The sequence below is a fragment of the Aspergillus ochraceoroseus genome, assembly GCF_002846915.1.
Source record: "Aspergillus ochraceoroseus IBT 24754 chromosome Unknown P175scaffold_8, whole genome shotgun sequence".
Lineage (NCBI taxonomy): Eukaryota > Fungi > Ascomycota > Eurotiomycetes > Eurotiales > Aspergillaceae > Aspergillus > Aspergillus ochraceoroseus.
Window position 1 is genome coordinate 1,181,537 of NW_024468483.1, and position 23,789 is coordinate 1,205,325.

Here is a 23,789-nt window from a genome sequence, read left to right on the forward strand (position 1 = left end):
AGCACTCCCATCGCTCAACCCCCCTGCCCCCCACAAACCCAAAATGGATTACCAGGTAAGTCCGGGAAGAAAAACAAAACCCGGCAGATATTCTTTACTTGAAAAAACACCTGCTAACATTTCCGCAAAGAACCGCGCGGGTTCCAAATTCGGCGGTGGCGGCGTGGCCTCGCACTCCGCAACAAACGCAGACCGTCGCGAACGCCTACGCAAACTCGCCCTAGAAACCATCGACCTAGACAAAGACCCGTATTTCTTCAAGAACCACGTGGGCAGCTTCGAGTGCCGTCTCTGTCTAACCGTGCACCAAAACGATGGGTCGTATCTCGCCCACACCCAAGGACGCAAGCACCAGACGAACCTCGCGCGGCGCGCGGCGCGCGAACAACGCGAGGGCAAAAACCAGGACCCGGCGTCGCTTCCCGGGGCGATGGGCGTGCAGGTGAAAAAGCAGACGATTAAGATCGGACGGCCCGGTTACAAGATCACCAAGATTCGGGACCCTCTTACGCGGCAGCTGGGGCTGCTGTTTCAGCTGCAGTACCAGGAGATCACGGCGGGGGTGCAGCCTCGGGTGCGGTTTATGTCGGCGTTCGAGCAGAAGGTGGAGGAGCCGCCTGATAAGAACTTTCAGTATCTGGTTGTTGCGGCGGAGCCGTACCAGACTTGTGGGTTTAAGTTGCAGGCGCGTGAGATTGATCGGCGCGAAGGGCGGTATTGGACTTGGTTTGATGAGGATAGTAAGGAGTTTTGGGTCCAGATTATGTTCAAGACTGAGCGTGAGGAGCGGTTCAGTGGTGTTCCGGGGTTGGCGCCCATGGGGCCCAATTAAGACCTACCTACTGTTCTCTCTGATCATGTTTGGTGAATGAAATGGTACACACCATTTCTCAACGGTTCCTCGGCGTTTTATTGGGAGGGGGAGGTGTTTAATGATAGCATAATTTTGGTACTATGTCTTTCTACTACTAAACTTGAGATTTTTTTTTTTTAACTTGACTTAATCCTCTTCAAATGAATACCCGGAAATATCTCTCTCTAGTCTACAGATAGCGGCAAACCACATAGATATGTAGCACCATCAGAAAATTCGATTCTAATTTTGCAGGTCTCTACCAACTATCCACTCAGAAAGATAGCCAGTATTCATGATATGCATATGTATGTAGGTATCATAGAGTTAACCCCCCCCGGTTTAAATTGACAACGCACTCATAGGTGGCCATTTGATGCTCAATACAACACGCAGCTAACAGGAGTCGGCTCGCGACAATGAATGCAAAGATATAAAGGAGGGCAAAAGGGAAAGAACACAAATTGAAAGAAAAATGCCCATGTTCCCGGTAACATGACAATATATTCGCTATATGCGTGATTGATGAAAAACCAATGAACAGGGTCTATACCGAGGCTAGAACCTGGATGAGCTGCTGAAAAGCTATTAACGCAAGCCCGCCCGCTATCAAACTTTCCAAAGACACTCATCATCGGCTCACTAAGAGAACTCGAACGCTGAAACTATATTCAACTTGCCTGGAAGGCGTTGAATGCTTTGTACGTGTACCCGATGAAAGGCAGGCTCATCTCAGCCTCCTGCTCCTCGGGCATAGCACGTGCCTGCGCCCGGTGAATAGCACTAGTGTCCTCCTGAGGAATCTCATCAATCGGGAAATATGAAACGTCGATGTTCGAGCTCAACCTCGGCTCGAATGGGGCACGGATACTCCGAAGCTGCTCCCAGACCACCCCGCGGAAGAACGGATGGTTCTTAATTTGCGTGGCTCCTCCATACTGGCCGCCCTCGTTTCCAATACGATGCTCTGCATCACACAAGAAACTATCGAATGTTAGGCCTTGCAACGATAGAACAGGGTTAGGGAGAGCTTTACCTTCGGATCAGGCCTTCAGACTCCCGCGACAAGGTCAATTCCTCAGGGAAGTAGAGGCATTCTCTCCAGTTTACAATCTTGCGATAAGTGTCGGTGGTGTCCTCAGCACAGAATGGAGGCCAGCCCACCAGACATTCGAACATGATGGCACCAACCGACCACCAATCGCAAAGATAAGTATATCCTTGACCGTTGAAAATTTCAGGCGCGATATAGTCGGGAGTTCCGACAGTTGAGTACGCCATAGCACGGCGAGACTTCCGCCAAGTGTTAATCTGTCCACGGTTCGATACCGTCAGGTTAATTGCATCACTGAAATATCCAGAGTTCCTATTCTTGTCTTTGGAGGTGGAGTTCTTAAGCAGGTTTTGATAGTAGGAGTTGTCGTGAGTCTTCTTGCCTCCGGTGGAAAGACCAAAGTCAGTCAACTTCACATGGCCGCCACGATCAAGGAGAATGTTATCAGGTTTAATGTCTCTATAGGACCGCAGAACATTAGCCGCCCGTCGCTCATAACGCTAAACCTTAACCGTGAAAATTTTCAACTCACCGGTGAAGGAACCCGAGTTTATGAACCGCTTCAATAGCCATCACAATTTCCGCCATATAGAATCGGGTGATATCTTCGGAGAAAATTTCGTATTTAATGAGCATAGTCATCAAATCACCTCCAGGCAAGAATTCCATCAGCAGGTAGAGATATGCGGAATCCTGGAAGGAAGCATGAAGCTTCACAAGCCATGGGTTATCTTTGGAATCAGCCAGGATATCACGTTCTGCGCGGACGTGGGCCAGTTGATCCTTCTTAAACATCTCCGTCTTGATCAAAGACTTGAGCGCATAAATCTTGCCATCGGTTTTCCTTTGCACAAGCTTCACCTCACCAAAAGCTCCTTTTCCGATAATCTTGATCGTCTGGAAATTCGAGGGAGTCTCCCGAGTCCGGAGGAACCGAAGGAAGTTCGATTCTTTCTTCGCAAGTACTTCAGCCTCCTTTAACTTCGCGTCCTGCGAGGTACTAGGGTCGCGGATCATCTTATCCAGTTCAGCAGAGCTGTTTCCGTCCCCGAGTCAGCTAGGCCCAATTTTACATGCCAATATCAGGGCCACGAGGGTTACTCACCGCATATTACGATCGCGTGCACGTTCGATATTCTCGTGGAAGAACACATTGACCAATTCTTTGGCGGCCTTCCCACGCTTGTGGACATTCTCCGAGTACCGTTCTGGGTAGCGTTGGAGTTCTTCATTCTCGGCGGGGGATCGGGGGCTGCGAGGGATAGGAGGAGCAAGGTGTCCAGGCTGCTGCTGTTGCTGCAGCTGCTGTCCAGGAGCCGGGGAGCCAGCCGTCCGGGGTCTTTGAGCAGGTGAGGCGGAGCGACCAAAAAAGCCAGTTCGGTTCGCATTTAAATCCTGGTTGGAGAACTGCTGAATAAGACCGTTTGTTCCATCATTGGCATTCGCATTGTATCCCATCCGAGACTGATAAGCGGGTTGGGGGGACTGCAAATTGGGCTGGCCGTAATGCTGTTGGGCGTACGCGGCCTGGGGAGGGTAGGGGTTTGCCATAAAGTATCCTTGGCCGTAAGCACCATTTTGAGCATCCATATAGTCCTGAGGTCCCTGGTTCTGATAGATTGGCTGCGGAAAGGCGGAGGGGGTAGTGGGATACGCGCGATTGTTTGCGGCCGCATTATTGAAGGCACGATCATTGTACCCGAAGTGCAGGTGGGGACGATTATTGTTAGGATCCATCCTGAAAGAGAGCCCTCCCAACGATCGAGATTGGATGAATGGAGGGAAGAAAGGATGGGTGAGAGATGAGAGAGAAAAGGGGGAAGGAGGTTGAGATGAGAAGGGGGAGGAGGGGGGGAAGTTTCGTGTTGAAAAGGAGCGGTGGCTCTCAGGAGACGAATAAGTACTTGGTTTGAGGGGAAGGGGTGGGATTTAGTGGAGAGTCGAAGGAGGCTCCCGAGTGGACAGTCACGCCCAAGCAAAGGCTCTTTTTCGTGATCCCTCCAGGAGGCAACTCAGGTCCTACAACGTTCTTCTGTACTTGGAATTCCGGAGCCGGAGGGGAGAAAAACAGAAAAAAGAAAAGGCGAGAGAGAAAAAAGCAAAAGGCAAGAGTTCGTCGTATGTAAGAGCGGAGGATTTGCACTCATCCCGAGTCCAGACGTTGGGTATGTATGTGATGTATTTCAATTCAGGCTATATATAGTACCTTTCCACACTATACAATAACTTTGATAATCTTAAAAGGTACCTGGAACTACAACTAGGGATATTCCCCAACTTTCTCTCTCCATTTTCCCGAATATACTGAGTTCCTGGATAGTAATACGGACAGCTCGTTTCCTAAGGCCCAGTTAGCTTAATGGTGCGTCATTCCACTGGAGCAGCATTCAAATTTCCAGCTCAATCCTGACATATCGTCCATACAGTCACTCTGGGGGGGTCTCAATTCAAAAGAATCACCTATATCCAGGGACCTACATGGTAGAGGAGAGCAAAGCCGTGTCTCTGAGAGGAAGAATGATTCTGGATTCCGGACTTGGCGGAAAAACTAGGTTCCGAGGGTCCGTCGAGATCCCGAACTTTTTTCAATCCCATCATTATTGGAGGCTGCTTGCTTGCTGGTGATACTGCAGGAGGAGCGGTGATCCGGTATTCCATTTTATATATTTATTCCAGTCTCTGATACATATTCTTATTTCCAGTCATGGCGGAATCATCAACCTCCGCTGCGGCTTCGGCTCAGACACAGTCTGCTGCGCCAAAAAGTGTCCCCAAACCACAGAACCCAGCCCTCAAAATGATGGGTAAGATTCATTACACACACCTCTAGCTTTATAATGTGCCTAACATTCAATCGACTGCAGGTCTGCCCCATTTCCGTTTCAAACTTCCCTCCCGGAACTGGATGATTTTTCTCACCATCACCGGATCCTTCACTGCCGCCATAATTTACGACCGTAGAGAGAAGAAGCGCGCGCAGAAGAAATGGTGTGACCTCGTAGCCCATCTCTCTAAGGAAGCCCTCCCTATCGAAGAGACACGTCGAAAACTGACCGTGTTCCTGTCCGCGCCGCCCGGGGATGGCCTCCGCACCGCTCGCGAACATTTCAAGGAATACGTCAAGCCGATTCTGGTAGCCGCTGCGCTGGATTACAATGTCATCGAAGGAAGAAGGGAAGGCGACGTAAGAGCCGCCTTTGCAGAGCAGATCCGCAAGCAGAGACGCCGCGCAGGCGAGCCCAGTTCTGTAACAACAGAGACCACCGTCGAGGACGTCGTTGCTGAAGCCAGAAAGAGCATCGGAGTAAAGGAAGAGCCCGGTCCACGAGGAGACCTTGTCATCGGCCGACACACATGGAAGGAATACATTCGCGGTCTTCACGAGGGCTGGCTTGGTCCTCTTGACCCTCCCCAGCCGCCCGTTGAACTCCCCACCGAACAACCCACAGAGGCACCGGCACCAACAACACCGCCGCCCACCGAAGGAACGACTACCGCAACCCCAGAAACCCCGGGAGAAAATAAAGACACCCAAGAACCTAAGAAAGAAGAGGAAAAGAAGCCCGAGAAACCCAAGGGCCCAACCCCCGCCTATCTCGCCCCCGTCGACTACTCCTCCCAACCGCTCCCCCCATCCATGCCCTCAACTCTCGACGGCGCCAACCCAATCAGCTTCCCCCACATCCTCGGCTTCCTCAACACCCCAATTAGAATCTACCGCTATCTGAACCAGCGCCACCTCGCTGACAGCGTCGGCCGCGACGTCGCGGGCATCGTCCTCGCCTCCTACGCACGCCCATACGACGAGGGCTTCTCCACCCCCAGTGGAGAAGCCCCCATAGGCGGTACCTACGAGCAACAAAGCCAACTCGAAGAAGAAGAGGGCGACTGGCATAAATCCGTGCACAAGAAGGACGAGGCCAACCCCGATAAAGAACGCGAGTGGCTTGACGACATCACTCTGGACCCGCGCATCGCCGGCCGCATGCAGCGATACGTTCTCAGCCCCGAAGAAGAAGCTCGCGCGGAGCGAATCGTCCAGGGAACCGAGTATATTCTTGGTGAGGAACGGCCCGAACATGTTTCGTTTTGGCAGCGGGCGTGGATCAAGTATGGCTACGGAGAGGATCCGGAGGTTGCGAAGCGGAAACCCATTCTTGGGGATTTAGATGGGGAGGAGTAAGTAGGTAGATGATCCAAGGGGAGAAAAGGGAATGAATGGTAGGGATGGGGTGGATTGGTCGATGACGGTTTAGAGATGGGATAGATAAGATATTTGGTTGTTGGGATTGCATAGAAAGAGCAGGTCCTGAACTGTACCATCAAACTCCGATACACTGTATATTAGTTCATGCATATTTTTGTTCACTAATTTCACGCATCAATTTCTCGCAAATGTGATTTTCTATCTACATATAGGGTAGTAACGACGGTATGTAGACCTGGTAACAATCATAATAATAATAGGGTATCGTATCATTTATTTACTCTATAGGTCCACCGAATATCACGGGTCTTGTACCCAGTAACACATAAAACAACTCTGCACCAGACTTGCATAAAATTCCCATTTTGTTCCGTGTCAGGGCGCTTTTTGGTGGAGTAAGTAGATGAGGTATATATACACTTGAGGACGCAACCAATTATGGGATAGCCAGATGTTGTAAAACAAACAAATTATTCCCCCGAAAAAAAAAAAAAAAAAAAAAAAAAAAATCAAGATCCCAAATAAAAAGATCTAGTCAATAGGACTAGAGTGGAGAAATAACGACAAGCTCGAATTTTTATATGTTCGATCAAGATCCGCTAAGATTCATATTGCCCAACTCCAAACCCACGATATCCCATATCTGTCGATGACATTACTGTGGGCGGTACGGTCATGTAGGGTGGTGGCGTCGGGGTATAAATGGCAGGAGGGGTCAGCAAGTATCCTTGAACAGATGTCGATCTCTGCTGGAAATCGTGCCGTAGACCGTGGAGCTTCCATTTTCGGACTCCAAACTGGAGGATTTTGCCAATTTTAGTCAGACATTCAAGCGCTTGGGTATAGCAATCCAAACAATCTTCACAGTCTAGAAGAGGGGGAGTCGGGCAGTCGTCGGGCACCTGTGGCAAAGCTGGAACAGATTGGCTCATGATAAGGTCAAAATCCTGAGTGAGGATGTCGATGAACTTTCGGCTGATTTGGTAGGTTCTCTGAATGTCAAGAAATGTGATGACAGGCAGCCAAGTTTGACTTTCCAGGACTTGATGCAGCTGGCGGACATATTCAATACAGTTTTTAAACAAAAGGAACTTGGTGTAGTTGCACTGCGGCAGGTGGCGACTAGAGGGCGACAGAATGATGATAGTAGTGTAAAGATACTCTAGTCTGTATAGAATGGGGAAGTATTGAGTGGCGTCTTGAGGTGTGTTCTTATACCATTCATGAACTTGCGAGCATAGAATCCACGTCGACGGTGGAGGCAAAGAGGGCGATTCAAATTCATGGAAATACTTTCTCTGATAAGCCGCAGACAGGATTTGTCTAATTCTGACAATGCTCCACGCGGGCTCCGAGCTATGTAAGAAAATATGGCTTTGCTCGACAGGAGAGGATCCGGGGGAAGAGGAAGAAGATGGGAGTGCAACATGGACGGATTGGTCCGAGAATGAGAAGGTCCGATCAAAGGCGGTACTGGTCGCTCTGCATTGTTTTTGATTAGCATTTTAAGTCCCCGATCACAAAGGGAAACCAACCTATCCAGAATAAAAAGACAATGGAAAACACGGCGGCGAAGATCCTGTTGGAGAACAGACTGTGCAGCCTCCGCGTGGTGGTCCTGGTGGATTCCCAAGTCAACTAGAGCTCTGGCAGCCATACCCACTAGATACCAGCTTCGAAAATGATTCGGGTCAACCAGGGAGTACTGAGCGAGAAACATGATTGCCTGAATACCAAGCAAGGTTCCCGGCCGGAGGACATCTTCGGCATATTGCAATGCCTCTGAAACAAGAGCAAGGGCTTTCTGGTGGCTCTTGTCATTATAGGCATTTGACATAGAAGCATAGGCCGTGGCTAACACCATTCGCAGAATCCAGTTATCAAATGGCTTCGCAAAATGGGCGCCTTTCTGATAGACGATATCAACCGAAGCCCAGAAGCTGACTTCGGGAAAGAAAGGCAGCTGGCTGAAGAAAGTATCGAAATAATGCTGGACGAGTGGAGTGATCTCATGTCGAGGCGGTAACGGTTGAGGTAATAATCTTGGAATGGGCTCTCCAAGAGAAACTGACAAGAGGAGATTGGCAAACGACGTATTCGAGGTGATCCCGTGGAAATCTCTCGAGGTAGCGCTTACAGATCTGAAAGATTGGATGTTAGTAAAAGGAGCCTGCATTAGTTGATAGTTGAAAGAGGGGACAGACAGATAGCCAAAATCCCCAACCAGGTCATCTATATCCGAAACCTCGCGTCGGTGGGTATCTGAGACAGGACGTGTCGGCGCGGCGGACGTGATTGAGCTCTCCCGAACGACGCCATCATCGTCACTGATCAGCAATTCTTTGCGCTGACGGAGTTCTGTAACTCTTTTCTCCAGTCGTTCACAATATGCCTCCAAGGAGGCGACGTAGCTTCTCTCTTTCCCTCGTGCAAACTCATCGCTGGCACTGGAGCAGGTAGCTGCTTTCCCGACCCTCTCACATGCGGAACAGGCAGGCAGCTTCCCGTCGCATTTGATTTTGGCCGTCCGACATCTCGAGCATGCAGCGACCGGCCGACTGACTTTAAGCAGTGGCTTGTCCAAAAATAAGGCCGTGGACATCTTAGTGGCACATGTTCCCTATGTCAAAAACAGAGGATTAGACACCAGATTTGTCAGTGGTCCACAATGGGAGAGGAAAGTATGCGGGTATTGCTTCATCTCCAAGGTTAAAACTAAACGGGAGAGAAGGGGTGGAAGTAATTCATGTGAAAATGGGGTACGTGGAGAAGAGGTCGCTCTGAGTTTCTGGAAAGTTGACTCTCAGAATTCCGCTCTCAAAATACTTACGGAGTACTTACCCACTGGAAAGTATTGGAACCACTGGCGCCCGCTCCGTGGTAAAGATTGGGCTGAACTGGGGGAGCTGAGGGGGGCGCGCGCGGGGGATGGATATTTCTTAGAGGCTGAAGGATCAAGAAACAGAGCCGCTATCAGGATGGACAGAAGCCCAGTGCCATTGCAGATCGACTAAGAGAGGATTAGTTGAGTTTCCAGAATGACAGGAATTAGCCCGAGATGTAGGGAGAGCTTGAGTGGATGGAGAGCAAAAGCAAACACGAGCAACAAAGGGATGGTACGAGTAGGATTAGCGCCTCGGAGCACAAACGAAGCAAGGTAAAGTGAAAAAGCTACCGACATTTGATGGATTAATTAATGAATGCATGCAGCATAGCCATACCTGAATTATTGTGTACTCGTATGTATATATGTTAGTGGTAATCATAGTCAGTAGTAACTAGTGATGGTCTTTCTGTCTGTCTTCAGCCCCGCCAGTGTCAACGCTAAACTATTTCGGGCCCAGTCACGGGGCCTCTGGTCCTACAAACAAATTTCGGCACGTGATTAAACCGCGTCTACTCGTTTTTTTATCTTCCATCATTTGCCAATTACTCCATAGAGAGGTAGAGAGTTGAAATAGAGGACAACCACTCGGATCCGAGCGAGATGCAAAACTGGAGCTCGCTCCCACGGTACTAGTAAGCCTACTGCAGAGTACCCAAGGTACATCCTTCCAAGTTCAAGATCCTCGCAGTTATTTTTAATTTTTGCTGGCTGGAACCCCGCTGCCACCCCACCACTTACCGAAGAAAGCCAAGATCACTTTCTGGCAGTGCTTTCGACTGATTAACGGGGCTACACTTGAGACTTGAGACTCGTCCTCTATCCTCTCTGTACTCTGTATAGTAGTATATCCTACCTAGCGAAGGGGGGGGGGGGGGAGAGAGAGAGTAGGGACTAGGGTGGTACAAAGAAAACACAACCTACTGGAGTAGACATGTAAAAAGACGCGTTGTGAAATGCTCATATCTTCTATCCCTAACTGAATGGTGCGGAATTCAAAGGATACGAAACCCACCTTGTCAGCTCTTAATTCCTGGATTATGCAGGATTCGGCTAGGCTCCTCTTTCGATCTTCTTCCTCTGTCCTTCTCGAAAAACTGAAACGATCCCTCTTGGTGAGAATTTAGCCGTCTGGGTCATATACCATAAATTTTTTTCCCCCTAGTCTATTCCTCATCTCCATCTTTGTATTGTTTTGTCCTATTATCATTTTTATTCGAGAGATCCCATTATTCATTCTATTCCAAACGGTACTCCCTACATTCTTCCTCTAGTTAACTAGTCGTGGATCGTGAGTTGGTTGGTCACTGTCGCCCTCCGTAGGGCTCGTCGATCCAAACGGCGGCTAAGTGGGCCGAGGCCACAGAGAGTCGACCACCTCTGTCCCTCTTTCAAGTTCGCGCGAGACCCTCCAGGCTCTTGCTGAAACGTTCCCCTTCAAGGAGATATCACATACGCTAGCACCCATGATTTCGCTATCCCCAGACTCATTCTAGCCCTCTCCCCGCGCATTCGACCCTCTGTACCACCCTCATGCTCTCCTTCAGTCACCATCACTCCCGCCTTGCAGCCAGGTCACGTTGGGGCAAGCCCTGACTATGTCCAATTCGCAACTTCATCAGGTGTTCACTCAATATCGCACAATCGCGTGCACTTAAAGACCTGACCTGAATATCTCATTCGACAATAATATTGTGGAGAAACGTGGAAAGAAACGGTCTGGAGCGTTGATTGCATGGAATACTAAACGACCACCGTCCGCCCGTCGATCGAAACCCTCCACGTTTTCTGGCCCCCTCGAAAACAACCATGGCGACCAAGCCTGACCCAGCAGCAACTCAGCAACCTCAATTCACAAATCCATGGAATCCACCGGTGTCCAAGCCATCGGATCCGTCGGGTCATACCCCTGATGGTCGAATCGCTCACACTTTAACCGCATGTACCAGGTGCAGACAGGTATACTCTCACTTCCCCCGTGTCTCGCGCCCCCTCTGTTGCTTTGTTTAAACCAGAGATTCACGTTAATGACTTGTGTAGCGCAAGTCCAGATGCGACCCGGGGATCCCCAGATGCGCCCCATGTGAACGCAGCAATGCCAAGTGCGTTTACTATGATTCGGCTCGAAAGTCGACAATATCCAGAACATACATTGTTCAATTGCGCGATAGGGCTCGAAAGTTGGAGCAAGAGTTGCAAGATGTTGAAAAGGACTTCCAACATGCCGCCGATGCAGAATTGATGGTGAGAGGAGCCGGCCGCATTCGCTTCAAAGAACATGACGAAGCCAGATATTTGGGGCCATCTAGCGGCATCGCAATAACTCGTCTGGTCATGGAAATGGCTAAACAAAACACATCTTCCAAGAGCATTAAGGATGTCGTCCCCGACTCAACAGCTCAAGTGATCAAATCAGCATTTAGCCAAGAAAGCGGGAAGCCAACGTCCAAAATTTACCCCATCATCAGTTCAATGCCCCAGCAAAGCTTGCCATTGAAACATGTGACCTATCGACTGATCGATGTATTTGTCGTTAAGGGTATGTTGTATTCTTACTACTGGCCTATCTGATGTTTCTTTGAGTTGACTATTCTCCCAGCACAAACAATGCTTCCAACACTCCATATTCCCACCTTCCGACAGGAGGTCGAGGAGGTGTTCAACGGGTCCAACGACCCGTGTCAAAACTTCCAGTTGCGAATGGTGATTGCCATCAGCATGCAAAAGATGAGTCAATCCTTTGCAGGACTCGCGGACAGCTACTACCTTGCCGCATTACCGTATCTCGAAGCCTCTTTGAACCGAATGGATCTCAAGTCCTTACAGTGTTTAGTCATGATCGGCCAGTATTCTTTGTTGACCCCTACACGAACCGCGGCTTATTGGGTCGTTGGAATGGCTGTTAAACTATGTCAAGAGTTGGGCCTCACAGAAGAAGCCACCATCAGCCAGTCGCGGGATGGGAAGCCGCTGGACCCTTTGGAAATCGACATGCGAAGAAGACTCTTTTGGATCGTCACGTCGATGGAGTTCGGACTTTCTCATAGCCTTGGACGCCCCAGCTGTTACTCTGTCAACCATGACCACATCAATGTGAAATTTTTCGAACCGGTAGATGATAAACACGTCACCCGGGAAGGAATACACCCTGACGCAAAGTTAATCCTACCCAAGTGCATCGCCATACACTTCTTCAAGATGCGGCTACTCCAACTGGAGATACGGCGAACCCTTTATTTGAATAAAAGGGAAACTCCGCTTGATGACCAAGACCCGTGGTTCGCGCATATGCTTGATAAGCTCAATTACTGGGTATCCTCTTGTCCGAAACATGACAGTGGGAGCGGCCTAAGTGAAACATGGTGAGAAACTGTTCACCCTTGAGGTTATTCTAGAGTGCTTATACATTCTCTGTAGGTTCCAAGGTCGCAAAAACACAATGATCGTTTTCATGTTCCGACCCTCTCCTCAAATCCCAGAGCCGTCTGTTTATGCAGCGCAGATGTGCTTTGAAGCCTCCGTCTTTAATGTCGTCATGCAGAGGGAACAGATCGCAACAGGCTCGGTAGATTTGACTTGGATCTTCACTCAATCGCTATTCATGGCGTTAAATACAATCCTTTGGTCTCTTTCGTATCCCGACATCAGGAAGGAACATCCATTGGACCAAGTGGAAGGGTACATTTCAGTTGCCCTAGAGGCGCTCTCACTAGCTTCCGCCAGATGGCCTGGAGTCCAGTCAGCCCTCATACTTTACGAAAACCTCATCATCGCATGCCTCAGAGCATACAGCACTGATGAATCGTTTGTGGTTCATTCTCCCTCAAACCATTCGAGCCATCCGACACCTAGCTCCTCTCAAGACATCACTTCTCCGCCATCGATCGCTAGCCCCGCCAGTACCTCTGCCTCACTCCCCTCACAGAACATCCGGCCAGCCACCTCTTCCGTTGCCGGTAGCACACCTGCAGGGACATTCTCAAGAGGTCCATCAGTGGACCCAACCTTGCCTTTCCCAACGTCCACCACTCCGTCGGTTATTAATGTCGACCCGGTGAAGGCGGTAGAATCTACTTTGTGGGATCCCAGTATCCCACCGCATGCGCCAGCCAGTGCACAAAACTCACTAAGCTTTGAATCATATGAAACCACTCCAATTTCTGGTGCCGAACTCCAGTTTGATCCATCCACACCTTTCAACTCGTTTCCTTCAGTAGTTCGGGGCCTTCCAGGCTGGGATCCCAATTTCTCCTTGGCAACCACAACGGGTGCCGAACTAGGACATTCGGATGCGTTCATGGATCCAATGGGCTGGGTAGATTCCATTGGAGACCAGTACTCGCAGTATTTCAATGGGGAATACCCTCAGGGTCCATGGCGAGGAAGGGCGCTGAGCCAACAAGAGCAGCTTGAGTTGATGGACTCGTTGCCAGATCACATTCCTGATGTCACAACTCAGCTAGCAATGCAGACATCGACTGCATATTACCAGTCGTGAGGCGGCCCTTTTTTTTTTTTTTTTTCTCTCTCTTTTCCCCTCACATATATACGGAGCATCTCACACTGGGCCTCGAGAAACTGGCGAACTTTTTTTATAACATTTATTTGATTTGGTGCAATTGATCAGTTACTCATAGCACTGTATTTGAGGACTTCCGAGTCCACTTACAATAACGAGTAATATACTTTTAAATTCAGATACCATTTACTGCATTTACTTTATCACGAATGAATGTCTTATAAGCACTTGTAGTAAATCCCACTTCTCCCTTCCAGTAGGCTCTCTTGGGAACTTTGGTATGTAATGTTCCTGCCGTTACCGGACACGCCCCCGGCGAAAAATAACGGAACGCTAAAACCATGCCGTGACGGTAAATTACAAGCGCGGGTCAACCCCCCAAAAGGGCTGGAATCACGTGTTCTCCGGCCTCTTGCCGTCATCCAACATCTCTTTCAAGTTCCTCTGTTTCACTCCAATAGTGCGGATCAAAGAGCATCGATCTCTCTACCCTTCCCAACCCGCCGTTTATCAACTCCTCCACCCATTTGCTATACCTCGTCGTGCCGTCACATCTCCGACAACTCTGCTGGCGCTCAGAGTCAACTCATTGGCATGTGTGACCTCTAAGACGGTCGTCCAAACGTCGCTTCAGCGAACCCTCGACCGGCTTTTTTTCACCCTCCTCCACTTCTTACTCTTGCCTGAGTCTGCCGTATTCTGCCCTAAGCCAAAGGAAGCTCGATTGAGATCTTCGACTAGGGCTTTAGGATAAGGCTGCTCAGACTTTCGCGGCTATTCTTCCTCCGTACCACCCTTTCCACCTGGGGGACCCCATGTCCAATCGCGCCTCCTCGGCGTCATTCCGAGTAGGACCTCCTTCACCCTCATCTCCTGCCGCTTTTTCTCTCAAGGAGAATTCTCTTACGGCATCTCCCCCCGGTCAGATTCCACAGACCCCGACATCCCCTCCGTTGATGTCGGGAAGCGCTTCGAACAATGCCTCCAGTTTCGCATCCTTGCAAGCATCTCCTAGTCAGGCGACATCCCAACCTGCGAACCTCTCCTCCCCTCCTTCCTCTACGCCTATGTCTACCCAGGCCTCCCAGCAGCCGACAGCAGGCATGACGAATTCGTTCCCAACTCCAGCCAGCAGCGTGGATCCCGACCATATAGACAAGTCCTTCGGGGCCAGTGTGTCGGAAATCGGAGCCCCCTCCGCTGCTAGTACCAGTGCGGCGCCCAGTCAACAGTCAGAACACAGACGGACTGATCACGATCGGAATTTTGAAGGATCACAGGCAACAACAGGAGTTCGCGATTTGGCGAATATGGCCAGCTCTACGCAGGCTCATCATGGCGATGCCATGGACATTGATACAGATAACCCTAACTGGCCCAGCTTAGACTCACTGCAGAGAGATTTCTCATCGGCCTTCCATCTTTGCAAAAGCTGTAAGACCTCCCCAGTCCTTACTGTGGTTGTTGCCGCAGTACACACTTACCACCCATATTTTCCCCATATCTGTTTGGGTTGAGACCTTGTTAACGCTCTGTCCTATGATATTTTACAGCCCATATTGCGACTGGACCAGACCCTACACTAGACCTTATCTCGCTGTACGGGTTAGGACCTGTGGCGAAATCGGTTGCAAGAATGGACCCGGTCACGGGCGAGAAGATCAATAGGCTTCGGAAGTCATACGAGGGTAAACTGAAGGGCCTAGGTCTTGCAGGAAGGAACAAACCGGTGAAAATCGATTCTACTACTGCTGGTGGACTCAGGCACATGACGATGTGGCCGGAAGAAGAATGGCAAAACCAAAAAGTTTACGGCAAAGAAATTAAAGTGGCAGATATTGATTCAGCGTTATACAATCTCCAAATGAAGGCCATGAAAATGGAATCGGGGACGGTACCGAACAACGATTATTGGGAAGACGTCTTGGGTCATGAAAAGCCAGCGAAACATGTCAGCAATGGAGAAGTCGCCAAAAAAGTTGCTGCTGCCCCGAATGGTGTACGGGTACCTACTCAAACGAACGGTTCTTCTGCACCCACAGACCAAGAGCGATCACGGCCCAGCCGTGGGCGGAAGAGGCATTATGACGACAACAGTTTTGTTGGCTATGGTGAAGGCTACGCCGATGATGACGATGATGGCGCATACTATTCAAACGGCGAAGGAGTTGGGAAGAAAAAGCGAAAGAAGGTATTTCAACCCCCCCCCCCCCCCCCCCCCCTTTGGCAATCCGATGAGGACACTAACCGTCGGACTTTTGCAGGATCATGTCTCGAAGATATCTACGCCTCTCCCAGAGAGAGGCGGTAGCTATGGAGTGGGGATGTTTGGAATTGGAGCTAGGTGAGCGAATGGCACGGAAACACAACGGGAGCAAAAGCAGTTTTCTGCACGTTTTTCTTCGACTTTATGTTTATTTTGCTACGCATGCGCGTAGGTACGTTACATCCCAGGCGCATGTCGACTACAGGATGTGTTATGAACAGATGCTCCACGGGACCCAAGGACGATGGATTGGCCTTTGGCCTTCCACTTATTTCTCAGTACATTTTTGCATCACGGTGCTGGATATACCCGGCTTTACTCAATCGGAAACGGCGTTTAGGGGTAGCATGCTTATTTGCGGAAAGGATTGTTCTGGAATCGCTACCTTTTCTTTTTTTTAACGGCAAAACCACCAAGTGCTGTAATGGCGATGTTTTTTTACTCCTCGTTCCACTGTGTTACTTGTTTTGCGATTCTGGTTTTTCTTATTTTGATCGACGCCCATGGCGAGACTCTGTATTTCAAGGCTGAGGCCGAGTGATGGATACTGATAGTGACCGGCCCCGTACAAAGCTACGCTAGATAGAATCCAGTCTATCATTTATCCGTGGTACAGTAGATAATTTATCCAAATATGTCCCGAAAGCTCAAGCAATAGTTCCCTACATAGGTACGGACTACGGACTACGGAGTAGTAACGTGGGGCATCGCCACGAGTCTACTCATATTTCAGTATTCTTCTACCAACTCTACTCATTCACCACTCAACACACAACCCAAAAACAATTAAAAAAGAAGAAGAAGAAGAAGAAGAAGAAGAAACAATCAACAATGACAACCCCATTCCAAAAAACCCTCTCCCTAATCGACGCCGCACACGCACAAGACCCCAAAAAAATAACCACCCCTCCTCCTCCTCCTCCTCCTCCTCCATCATCATCATCCACCGCAACCCCTACCGAAATCCCCTACGAACTACACTACGCCAACAAAATGACCAAGTACCTCCTTCTCCACACCCCCTCCGCTTCAGACGCCCTGCGCCTCGCCGTTCGCGCGCAGCACCTGAAACGCTGGGAAGTGCCGCGGACAGAATACCCCGCGACCCGGGCAGGGTACTACGCGTGGCGCACGTACCTGGGGAAACGCCAGGCCGAGCTGGTTCGCGAGATGTGCATTGCGGGCGGATATGAGGGGGATGTAGCGGAGAGGGTTGCGGCGCTGGTGAGGAAGGAAGGGCTCAAGCCGGGTTCTGGGTCTGCGGGTGCGGGTGCGGATGCGGAAACGCAGGTGTTGGAGGATGTAGCGTGCTTGGTGTTTTTGGATGATCAGTTGGAGGAGTTCCAGGGCGGGTATGCGGAGGAGAAGGTGCTTGGGATTCTGAGGAAGACTTGGACCAAGATGTCTGGGAGGGGGAGGGAGATGGCGTTGGGGATGGAGTTGGGGGGGAAGGGTGCTGAGTTGGTTGCGAAGGCTTTAGCTTGAATTTTTTTTTTTTTTTATCTTATATATATATATGGTGGAGGAAGATGTTTTATGTATCATGAAGGTGCTATATTATTATATTATACATAGGGATATATGTAACTACCTACTAGGTAGGAATCTTTTTTTGGGGGTCGTGAGATCGTTCCAGTGTCATTATCAGGTTAATCAGTGGTCGTTAGGAAACTTCCCCCCCGTTAATCAATCGAACTAACCCTATAGCCGCACCTGCAGCAACCCCTCCAACAACACACATCTGGAGGCCGCCATTGATGCCCGCTATGATATTGTCCCTGCCGGACCAGCCGCGCACGACACCCGTCTTGATGTACCCAAACACCAGCAAGGTAACGCCCATCACACCAACGCTGGCGTACAGTGCCACCAGAACATGGGACACGATGAAGTAGGGGATAAGCGGGATAAAGCCACCGACGAAGTAGCAGAGTGCGAGAGTAATCGCAGATGTCCAGGCCTGGTTGCAGTCCGGCTCGGACTCCTTGTGGTAGAAGTGAATCAGGAACTCGCGTAGGCGGTCTGGAGACGCATGAAGAGAGGAGTTGATGGGCGCGATGGCGTCGTCTGGGACGCCGTGGGAAGCAAAGATATCGTAGACAATTGCTGCCGTTTCCGAAGGGGAGGATTCGATGAGTTCCGTTGTTTCCCGAACAGTGGCTTGGTAGGATTCGCTGCGAGGGGTTAGAACGGGCTTTTCTTTTATCTAGGTAGGTACTCTAGAGAGTGTGATGCAAGGGAAAAAAAACAAGATGGAAGACATACGCTTCGCTTTTTGCCCCAACGTATCCGCCCAACCCCATAGAGATGGCGCCCGCAGCAAGCTCTGCGAGTCCTCCCAGAACAACAACTTTTGTGTTTCCTAGCGCTGAGAGACCCGCACTCAGGGCAAAGGGAACTGTAAGACCATCTGATAGGCCGAGAATGGCATCTGAGACGATGCGAGGGTTGATGCGCGATCGCTGGGCACTGCCCGTGCTCGCTGTATCAGAAGTATGTGACGGGGTGCGGAATGTCTGATAAGACCTTTGGGCCTCGAGGTCTTGGTCATGATCCTCTGGGATGATTTGAGGAGTATTGGAATCATCTGCAGCGAGAAGGGGTTTATCTGGTTAATTGTCAGTTCCCTGGTGACTTTTGGGAGTATATAGGGTAAACGAACTATAGTTTGGAGATGCAGGGTTACGACTGCTGCTTGGGAACAGCCTCTGCTTAAGAAATAGAAAAGCCATTGTTCCTGGTTTCCTTCTTCTTTTTCTTCTTCTTACTTTTGAGACGAATTCAACCCCTTTTAAGTCGTCCACTGACCCCAGAAAAAAAAAGAAAAAAAAAGAGCCTTAGATAGGGAGAAAGTAATCAACGATGGTCCAGACTCGCTCTGGCAACTGACGTCACGGTAAAAGAGGCTGGATCTTAACCAAGTACGAATAGGAGACAATGCTGCCAAAAACTATCAGTCTGACAATGATTAAATCATCTCGAGAAGAAACACTTGATATTTATCTCCCCTCCTCTTCCCTCACTATGAACAAAATCTTTTTTTTTTCTGCGTCGCACCCACAGCAAGATCCGGGTGTCTGGCCAATCACCATTGCGACAATAGTCAGCAAATTTGAGGTATGCAGGCAAGTTTGCAGATGCGACAGTGAATATCCTCCAATCCATTGGTTCGCCCATGAGGGGATTACAATTACCTCGCTTGTCAATGGTCAGACCGTGTGCTAATCTTTCTAGATCGAATACCTGCCTTAGCGTTCGGACTCGGACTTGGGGCTCGGAGGGAACTAGTAACTATCTACTCCGGTATCGAGTACATCGATTGTACTTGCCTTCAAACTCGTCAAACGGAGAAATCATGAAGAAACAGGACGAAATACAACCTTATAAATCGTTAACTCTGAATTGCATGGGCAGCAATACTCGGGGGTAATTTTCCAGGATGGAACAGATCTTGGATATTAAAAGACATGGGTGATAAAGGACAGTCAAGATGGTCAGGGCTTGTATACTCTCAAGTAGTATCCCACTTTGTTTCAAGCAGACCAAGCGCCTCGGGAAGATTTTTCAGAGAAAAGATGAGGCCCCACTCATCTCTAAATGCTTAATGTACTGAGTACTCCGTACCTGTCTATCTCTGTGACCCCTCTTTCGTCTTGATCTCCTCGAAGCATTCTGGTTGTCTCGCTTTCTCCCAGTTGCATTTGGGTTTATCGTCTCACAATGGAGCTTTCCCTCGGAAATGCAGAGAAATCGATCTTAAGGGCAATTACCGATCTCTGATTAGTCTTTGAGAGGCTGGAAAGCCCAGTCCTTGATCTGTGTGAATGTTTGCAACCTCATTCAGAGAGAGGAACTGGCCATGGGACACTTCGTTTCCAACAACAAGAAGTAGCTCTACTTAACCGCAAGGATGGTGGTTTTCATAGCTCAGTAAGTTCCAGAGACTAATCACACAGTCCAGCCTGTACTGTGCATTTTCAAGGCCATAATTTGCCAACTACCTCACCTCCGCATACAATCGTTGATGCCAGGTGGTGCACCGTGCACTCAACTTTTGGTGTTCCTCGACGCTCGGGCCGTCCTCGCTTACCAGCCAATCACACCCCGTAGATCCTTTCCCGTCTTCCTATATAAGTCAACGTAAAGAGGTCCTGTTGCCCTTTGGGCATTTGGTCAATTTGAAACGATACAGAGAAGATTAGCATGGCCCCTGCACTAAGGATGACACGCTCAATCAAAGAGAAGCTACCAGTTTTTTTTTGAACACTTACCGACCTCATTTCGAGGTAGGAGTGTCAGCGATATAAACGTGATATTGGATAGCTCTGGGTTCGAAATGGGGGGGTTTCCTCGCCCTTGGTTTTTTTTTTTTTTTTTTGGTTCAGCTCTACCTAGGTAGCCTCGCCTACACATCAAATACTCTCTCTCTCTCTCTCTCTCCACGTAAATGGTATATCAACAGGTTTATTTAGCATCTTTACATACATACGTATACTCTGGTACAAATAACAAATAGAGATTCTTCTTTCACACAAGGAACAGAAATACCTGTCCACTAAGCACCCCCCTCCCGCTTCGCGTACTCCTCTTCCATGCGTTCCTCGTACAACCGGTCCGCCTCCTCTTTGCTCAACGGCTCGCCCTGGTCATTCAGGGCAGAGGTATAGCCGCTTCCAAAGCCGGTACTGGAAGCATTGCTAGCACTGTTGGTGGTATCGGAGGCGCGACTTTCGCCAGCTCGGGCTTCGCTGGAGGGGTGGGATTCTTGGCATCCCTCGGTGTAGTATACGGGGATAGGCATTTTGATTTTGATTTTGATTTTTTGATTTTTTTTTTTTTTTTCAACAGTAGATGGGATCTCGGGTTTGGAGGGCAGGCAGTGGGTGGGGAAGAGTGTGAAATCGATGGATAGTCAAGGAAGATATTCGAGTTGAATTATTTATTGCACCTTGAACGTTGGCGGAAGCTTTTTACGTCATTGAAGTTGCGGATGTTGGATGCTTTGCTTACTGTTGTTGTCAGGTGATCAACTGCTTCAGTGGCGAGTTACAACTTAGAACCAGGTGATAAATATTGTTTTGTTTTCAGCTGCTATATCTGAGGGGGGGTTCTATTGTTGCAGGATCAATGGTAGTGGGGGTTGTGAAGTAGTTAGTATTGCCAGTGTTGTCGATAAGGTTCTATCTGTGCTCCATAGGTTCATATGTATATATATTATCATCATACTTTTATACTTTATATTTCTAGGAATACAACGCGTGTTGCGACCGTCAGGTAGGTTACCACGGACAGCCTATCTGGGGAGCAGTTGGATGAATATCTAATAATATTCATTATATAGAATTCCCTTGCATCCAACTGTCCTATCAGAACCGACCAGTTTAAAGCGAAACCTGGAATAATACTCACTATCCTTGTAGTTGCCAACAGCAAACCCAACCCGCTAAATTCAACGCAGGAAGGACTACCATCCCCGAAGGCCAGTACTTTAAGGCCTTTAAGCTCGTAAGGGACGCCGCGTGCCAAGAAAATGCTTCTCTGACGCACGACTATACAGTGTCGGCTGACCTAGGATTAGTGCCTGATGGTTGCATAACCATTTGCCCAACGCCAACCCCCCAACTTGGGCAGAATAATACTGTTCAGCCAAAGCTGCTCAGGACAACAGAAAGAGGATATCAGAGGAAAGAATTGCGCGCTTGTTAGAAGAGGCTGTGGAGAAAGGAGTTTCCGAAGATCAGGGGCAGAGCCAGTGATTTATTGTCCCTTGAAGGCTTCTTGGAGCAGATGGTCATAATCTTTTCTGTCGGATAGCTTGCGTTTCAGGATTTGTACATTGTGCCGGTGCCAATACCATGTCATCACTTGATAGAATGAGCCATCGTCCGGGCAGTGTTTTGTCATTATCAGGCTGAATCATCTTGTCAAATAAGGTGAATAGCCCAGAGGGGCTTGTCAGTGCGAGGGTATACCAAAATGTTCCCATTTCCCAGGCCTTGTTCATGATGCCCGACAATTTTGGCTCACTAGGGAACGTATTTGTTTCCTCTGCTGCGAGGATCTCCATGAATTCTCGTCGGACATCATCAAACTCGTTGGCATCTATACGATCAACAGCATGGTCAACAAACCAGTGTGGAGGCTGTATCATCTCAGCGGGAAGAGAGCATCCCCATTCCAGATCAACCAGAGCTGTGATGTGCCACTTTTCATCAACGAAAATATTGCTCTGATGGAGATCAGTAAGACAGAAGAAGAATGGACCTCGACGAAGCTCCCGTCGAAAAAATAGTGGAAGTATTGTACGCATAGCAGTAAGAGTTGACGTTTGGTAGATGAAATCATGTGTATCATTTATTGCGTTAGGTTGACACTGTAGCCGACTATCGTGATAAGCAAGCGAATCAATTACATAGGAGTCAGTTGACGAGTATACATAACCGCGTGGCATATCAATAGGTATCCCTTCGTTTTCTAGGTCCTGACGTCCTAGGGATAACGGTCGGTTTGCCAGGCGCAAACTTTCATCATCACAGACGATAAAAGATCCTATTTGATCCAGTGGAAGCCGCGCAAAGCTCAGAAATATTCGGCTGAGGTCACGAAAGAGGTTGGTCCGCAATTCAATATTGTCCTTCTGTGCATCCCATGTCTTTGACAGCATAGTTCCGGTTGACTCTTCAATATACTCAATCAACAAATAACCTGGCATCCCCTGATATTTATGAGACAATCGGCTGTCGTAGCGAGCATAACGAGAAAGAGTCGCTAGACCTAGAAAAGGTCGTGTCCAGCGTAGCAAGCGGTGGATACAACGGGAAATAAATGATAGATTCTCGAGCCGGGTAAACTAGCATACGTGCCAGCTTCACACCTAATCTTCTCGTCCGCATTTCCAGGCCTGAAGTTTTCTCCAACACGGTAAGGTAAGGGCAAACGAAAGAGGACGCGTGGGCCCTGGTCGATGGTTACTGGTATGCAGACATTGAAACTACCGTGAAGCCATTCCGTTCTGCAGGCAATACTGATACCGCAAGATTGTTGATTGAAATGATGTGCAACAATATCTCGAATCCATTCTGATTTGCTCTCAAGGAAAGAGAAGAATCGTTCTTGTTGGCCGACGAACTCTAAACGATGTAATACATTGAACTCCTTGGTCTTCCGCACTTAAGTAGGTAATCTCGCCCCGTTTTAGTCGTCGGGTTCGTGGGGGCATGGGATATGTCTAGACGAATTCGCAGAGGATGCTGACAGATCAACATCAGCCGTCTAGGTACTTACTTGATATCTGTGTGTGTAGATGTTGTGAAGAACTGTCTCACCGTCGAGCCAACTGCCCTGGCTTTCACGTGACCCGAAAGCCAGTGTTGAAGTGACTATCTGAGACTCCTACATAGTAGTCATTGGCACGCGACCAACTCTGAAGCGATTGATGAACGATATCTATTCAATGACGACTACATGAATTTCATTTGTCAAAGTTGCAGAAGAAATCCCGAGTAATCGTCACTGATATAATCCTGCATACGGAGTACTACGGAGTATGTTGACAGTTAAGAACGGAGTCAGTACAAATCAACAAGTCCCAGGGAATAAGTTACAGCCAGGTAGTACTTGGACTGCAGCGCAATTACCATATCAATATACGTACATGCTGAACCTGTATAAGCAACATGGTTATTTCAGAGCCTTTCTTACAATTTACAAAACCACAAAACCTCTTCTCCACCCTCAAGCATATAGCCCAAGACCTGATGAAAAGGGTTCTTCTCTGAGAGAGGAAAGTGCCAAAGAATACGCCTGTCAATGACCCGAAGGCCGTTGAACGAAGTGTTCCGCCGCGCTGTGCAATGCAGGGACCAATCCGTGGTAAGCCGCCTTCTTGATCGCAGCCACCCAAACAAGGTAAGTATGAAGAAAGAAAGAAGAAAAGGGTGAAATGGAAGTCGGGGGGTTGGAGATTATATAGGGGCAGGTGGGGCAAAACATAACACGCTAGTGGT

At 49.0% G+C, this 23,789-nt stretch overlaps 10 protein-coding genes across 10 annotated transcripts; 5 read left to right on the top strand and 5 right to left on the bottom strand.

Annotated features, from left to right (window-relative positions):
- The first annotated feature begins 4 nt into the window (after positions 1 to 4).
- Positions 5 to 1,034, top strand: P175DRAFT_0465210 (spliceosome assembly protein PRP11). Its single transcript, XM_040894868.1, has 2 exons — positions 5 to 55; positions 131 to 1,034. The coding sequence occupies exons 1-2, from the start codon at positions 44 to 46 to the stop codon at positions 830 to 832; spliced, it is 714 nt and encodes a 237-aa protein (XP_040749714.1). The 5' UTR covers positions 5 to 43; the 3' UTR covers positions 833 to 1,034.
- P175DRAFT_0504249 (serine/threonine protein kinase CBK1) lies at positions 1,035 to 3,975 on the bottom strand. The gene is made up of 4 exons (XM_040897813.1): positions 3,013 to 3,975; positions 2,440 to 2,943; positions 1,890 to 2,366; positions 1,035 to 1,837 (listed from the first exon to the last, which is right to left on the bottom strand). Exons 1-4 carry the CDS (start codon positions 3,642 to 3,644, stop codon positions 1,525 to 1,527), a joined length of 1,926 nt encoding a protein of 641 aa, XP_040749715.1. The 5' UTR covers positions 3,645 to 3,975; the 3' UTR covers positions 1,035 to 1,524.
- A 553-nt stretch (positions 3,976 to 4,528) lies between these two features.
- P175DRAFT_0485735 (Tim22-complex subunit TIM54) lies at positions 4,529 to 6,300 on the top strand. The gene is made up of 2 exons (XM_040895605.1): positions 4,529 to 4,711; positions 4,772 to 6,300. Exons 1-2 carry the CDS (start codon positions 4,612 to 4,614, stop codon positions 6,088 to 6,090), a joined length of 1,419 nt encoding a protein of 472 aa, XP_040749716.1. The 5' UTR covers positions 4,529 to 4,611; the 3' UTR covers positions 6,091 to 6,300.
- Positions 6,301 to 6,713: 413 nt separating this feature from the next.
- On the bottom strand, positions 6,714 to 8,716 carry P175DRAFT_0444123 (Zn(II)2Cys6 transcription factor; the record flags this gene model as incomplete). The annotated part of the gene is made up of 3 exons (XM_040894215.1): positions 6,714 to 7,596; positions 7,650 to 8,255; positions 8,319 to 8,716. 3 exons carry the CDS (start codon positions 8,714 to 8,716, stop codon positions 6,714 to 6,716), a joined length of 1,887 nt encoding a protein of 628 aa, XP_040749717.1.
- Positions 8,717 to 10,807: 2,091 nt separating this feature from the next.
- Positions 10,808 to 13,496, top strand: P175DRAFT_0444367 (putative C6 transcription factor; the record flags this gene model as incomplete). Its single annotated transcript, XM_040894227.1, has 4 exons — positions 10,808 to 10,957; positions 11,039 to 11,537; positions 11,598 to 12,360; positions 12,416 to 13,496. 4 exons carry the CDS (start codon positions 10,808 to 10,810, stop codon positions 13,494 to 13,496), a joined length of 2,493 nt encoding a protein of 830 aa, XP_040749718.1.
- Positions 13,497 to 14,332: 836 nt separating this feature from the next.
- On the top strand, positions 14,333 to 15,865 carry P175DRAFT_0495713 (uncharacterized protein; the record flags this gene model as incomplete). Its single annotated transcript, XM_040896090.1, has 3 exons — positions 14,333 to 14,951; positions 15,071 to 15,708; positions 15,782 to 15,865. 3 exons carry the CDS (start codon positions 14,333 to 14,335, stop codon positions 15,863 to 15,865), a joined length of 1,341 nt encoding a protein of 446 aa, XP_040749719.1.
- Positions 15,866 to 16,614: 749 nt separating this feature from the next.
- On the top strand, positions 16,615 to 17,268 carry P175DRAFT_0495714 (DUF4202 domain-containing protein; the record flags this gene model as incomplete). The annotated part of the gene is made up of 1 exon (XM_040896091.1): positions 16,615 to 17,268. One exon carries the CDS (start codon positions 16,615 to 16,617, stop codon positions 17,266 to 17,268), a length of 654 nt encoding a protein of 217 aa, XP_040749720.1.
- A 59-nt stretch (positions 17,269 to 17,327) lies between these two features.
- On the bottom strand, positions 17,328 to 18,801 carry P175DRAFT_0504253 (VIT1/CCC1 transporter family protein). The gene is made up of 3 exons (XM_040897814.1): positions 18,446 to 18,801; positions 18,049 to 18,391; positions 17,328 to 17,957 (listed from the first exon to the last, which is right to left on the bottom strand). Exons 1-3 carry the CDS (start codon positions 18,513 to 18,515, stop codon positions 17,447 to 17,449), a joined length of 924 nt encoding a protein of 307 aa, XP_040749721.1. The 5' UTR covers positions 18,516 to 18,801; the 3' UTR covers positions 17,328 to 17,446.
- Positions 18,802 to 19,869: 1,068 nt separating this feature from the next.
- P175DRAFT_0560222 (uncharacterized protein) lies at positions 19,870 to 20,780 on the bottom strand (the record flags this gene model as incomplete). The annotated part of the gene is made up of 2 exons (XM_040900966.1): positions 20,367 to 20,780; positions 19,870 to 19,909 (listed from the first exon to the last, which is right to left on the bottom strand). Exons 1-2 carry the CDS (start codon positions 20,582 to 20,584, stop codon positions 19,870 to 19,872), a joined length of 258 nt encoding a protein of 85 aa, XP_040749722.1. The 5' UTR covers positions 20,585 to 20,780.
- A 550-nt stretch (positions 20,781 to 21,330) lies between these two features.
- P175DRAFT_0560223 (uncharacterized protein) lies at positions 21,331 to 23,679 on the bottom strand. Its single transcript, XM_040900967.1, has 4 exons — positions 23,438 to 23,679; positions 22,635 to 22,944; positions 21,638 to 22,557; positions 21,331 to 21,581 (listed from the first exon to the last, which is right to left on the bottom strand). Exons 1-4 carry the CDS (start codon positions 23,459 to 23,461, stop codon positions 21,486 to 21,488), a joined length of 1,350 nt encoding a protein of 449 aa, XP_040749723.1. The 5' UTR covers positions 23,462 to 23,679; the 3' UTR covers positions 21,331 to 21,485.
- Between the last annotated feature and the right edge of the window lie 110 nt (positions 23,680 to 23,789).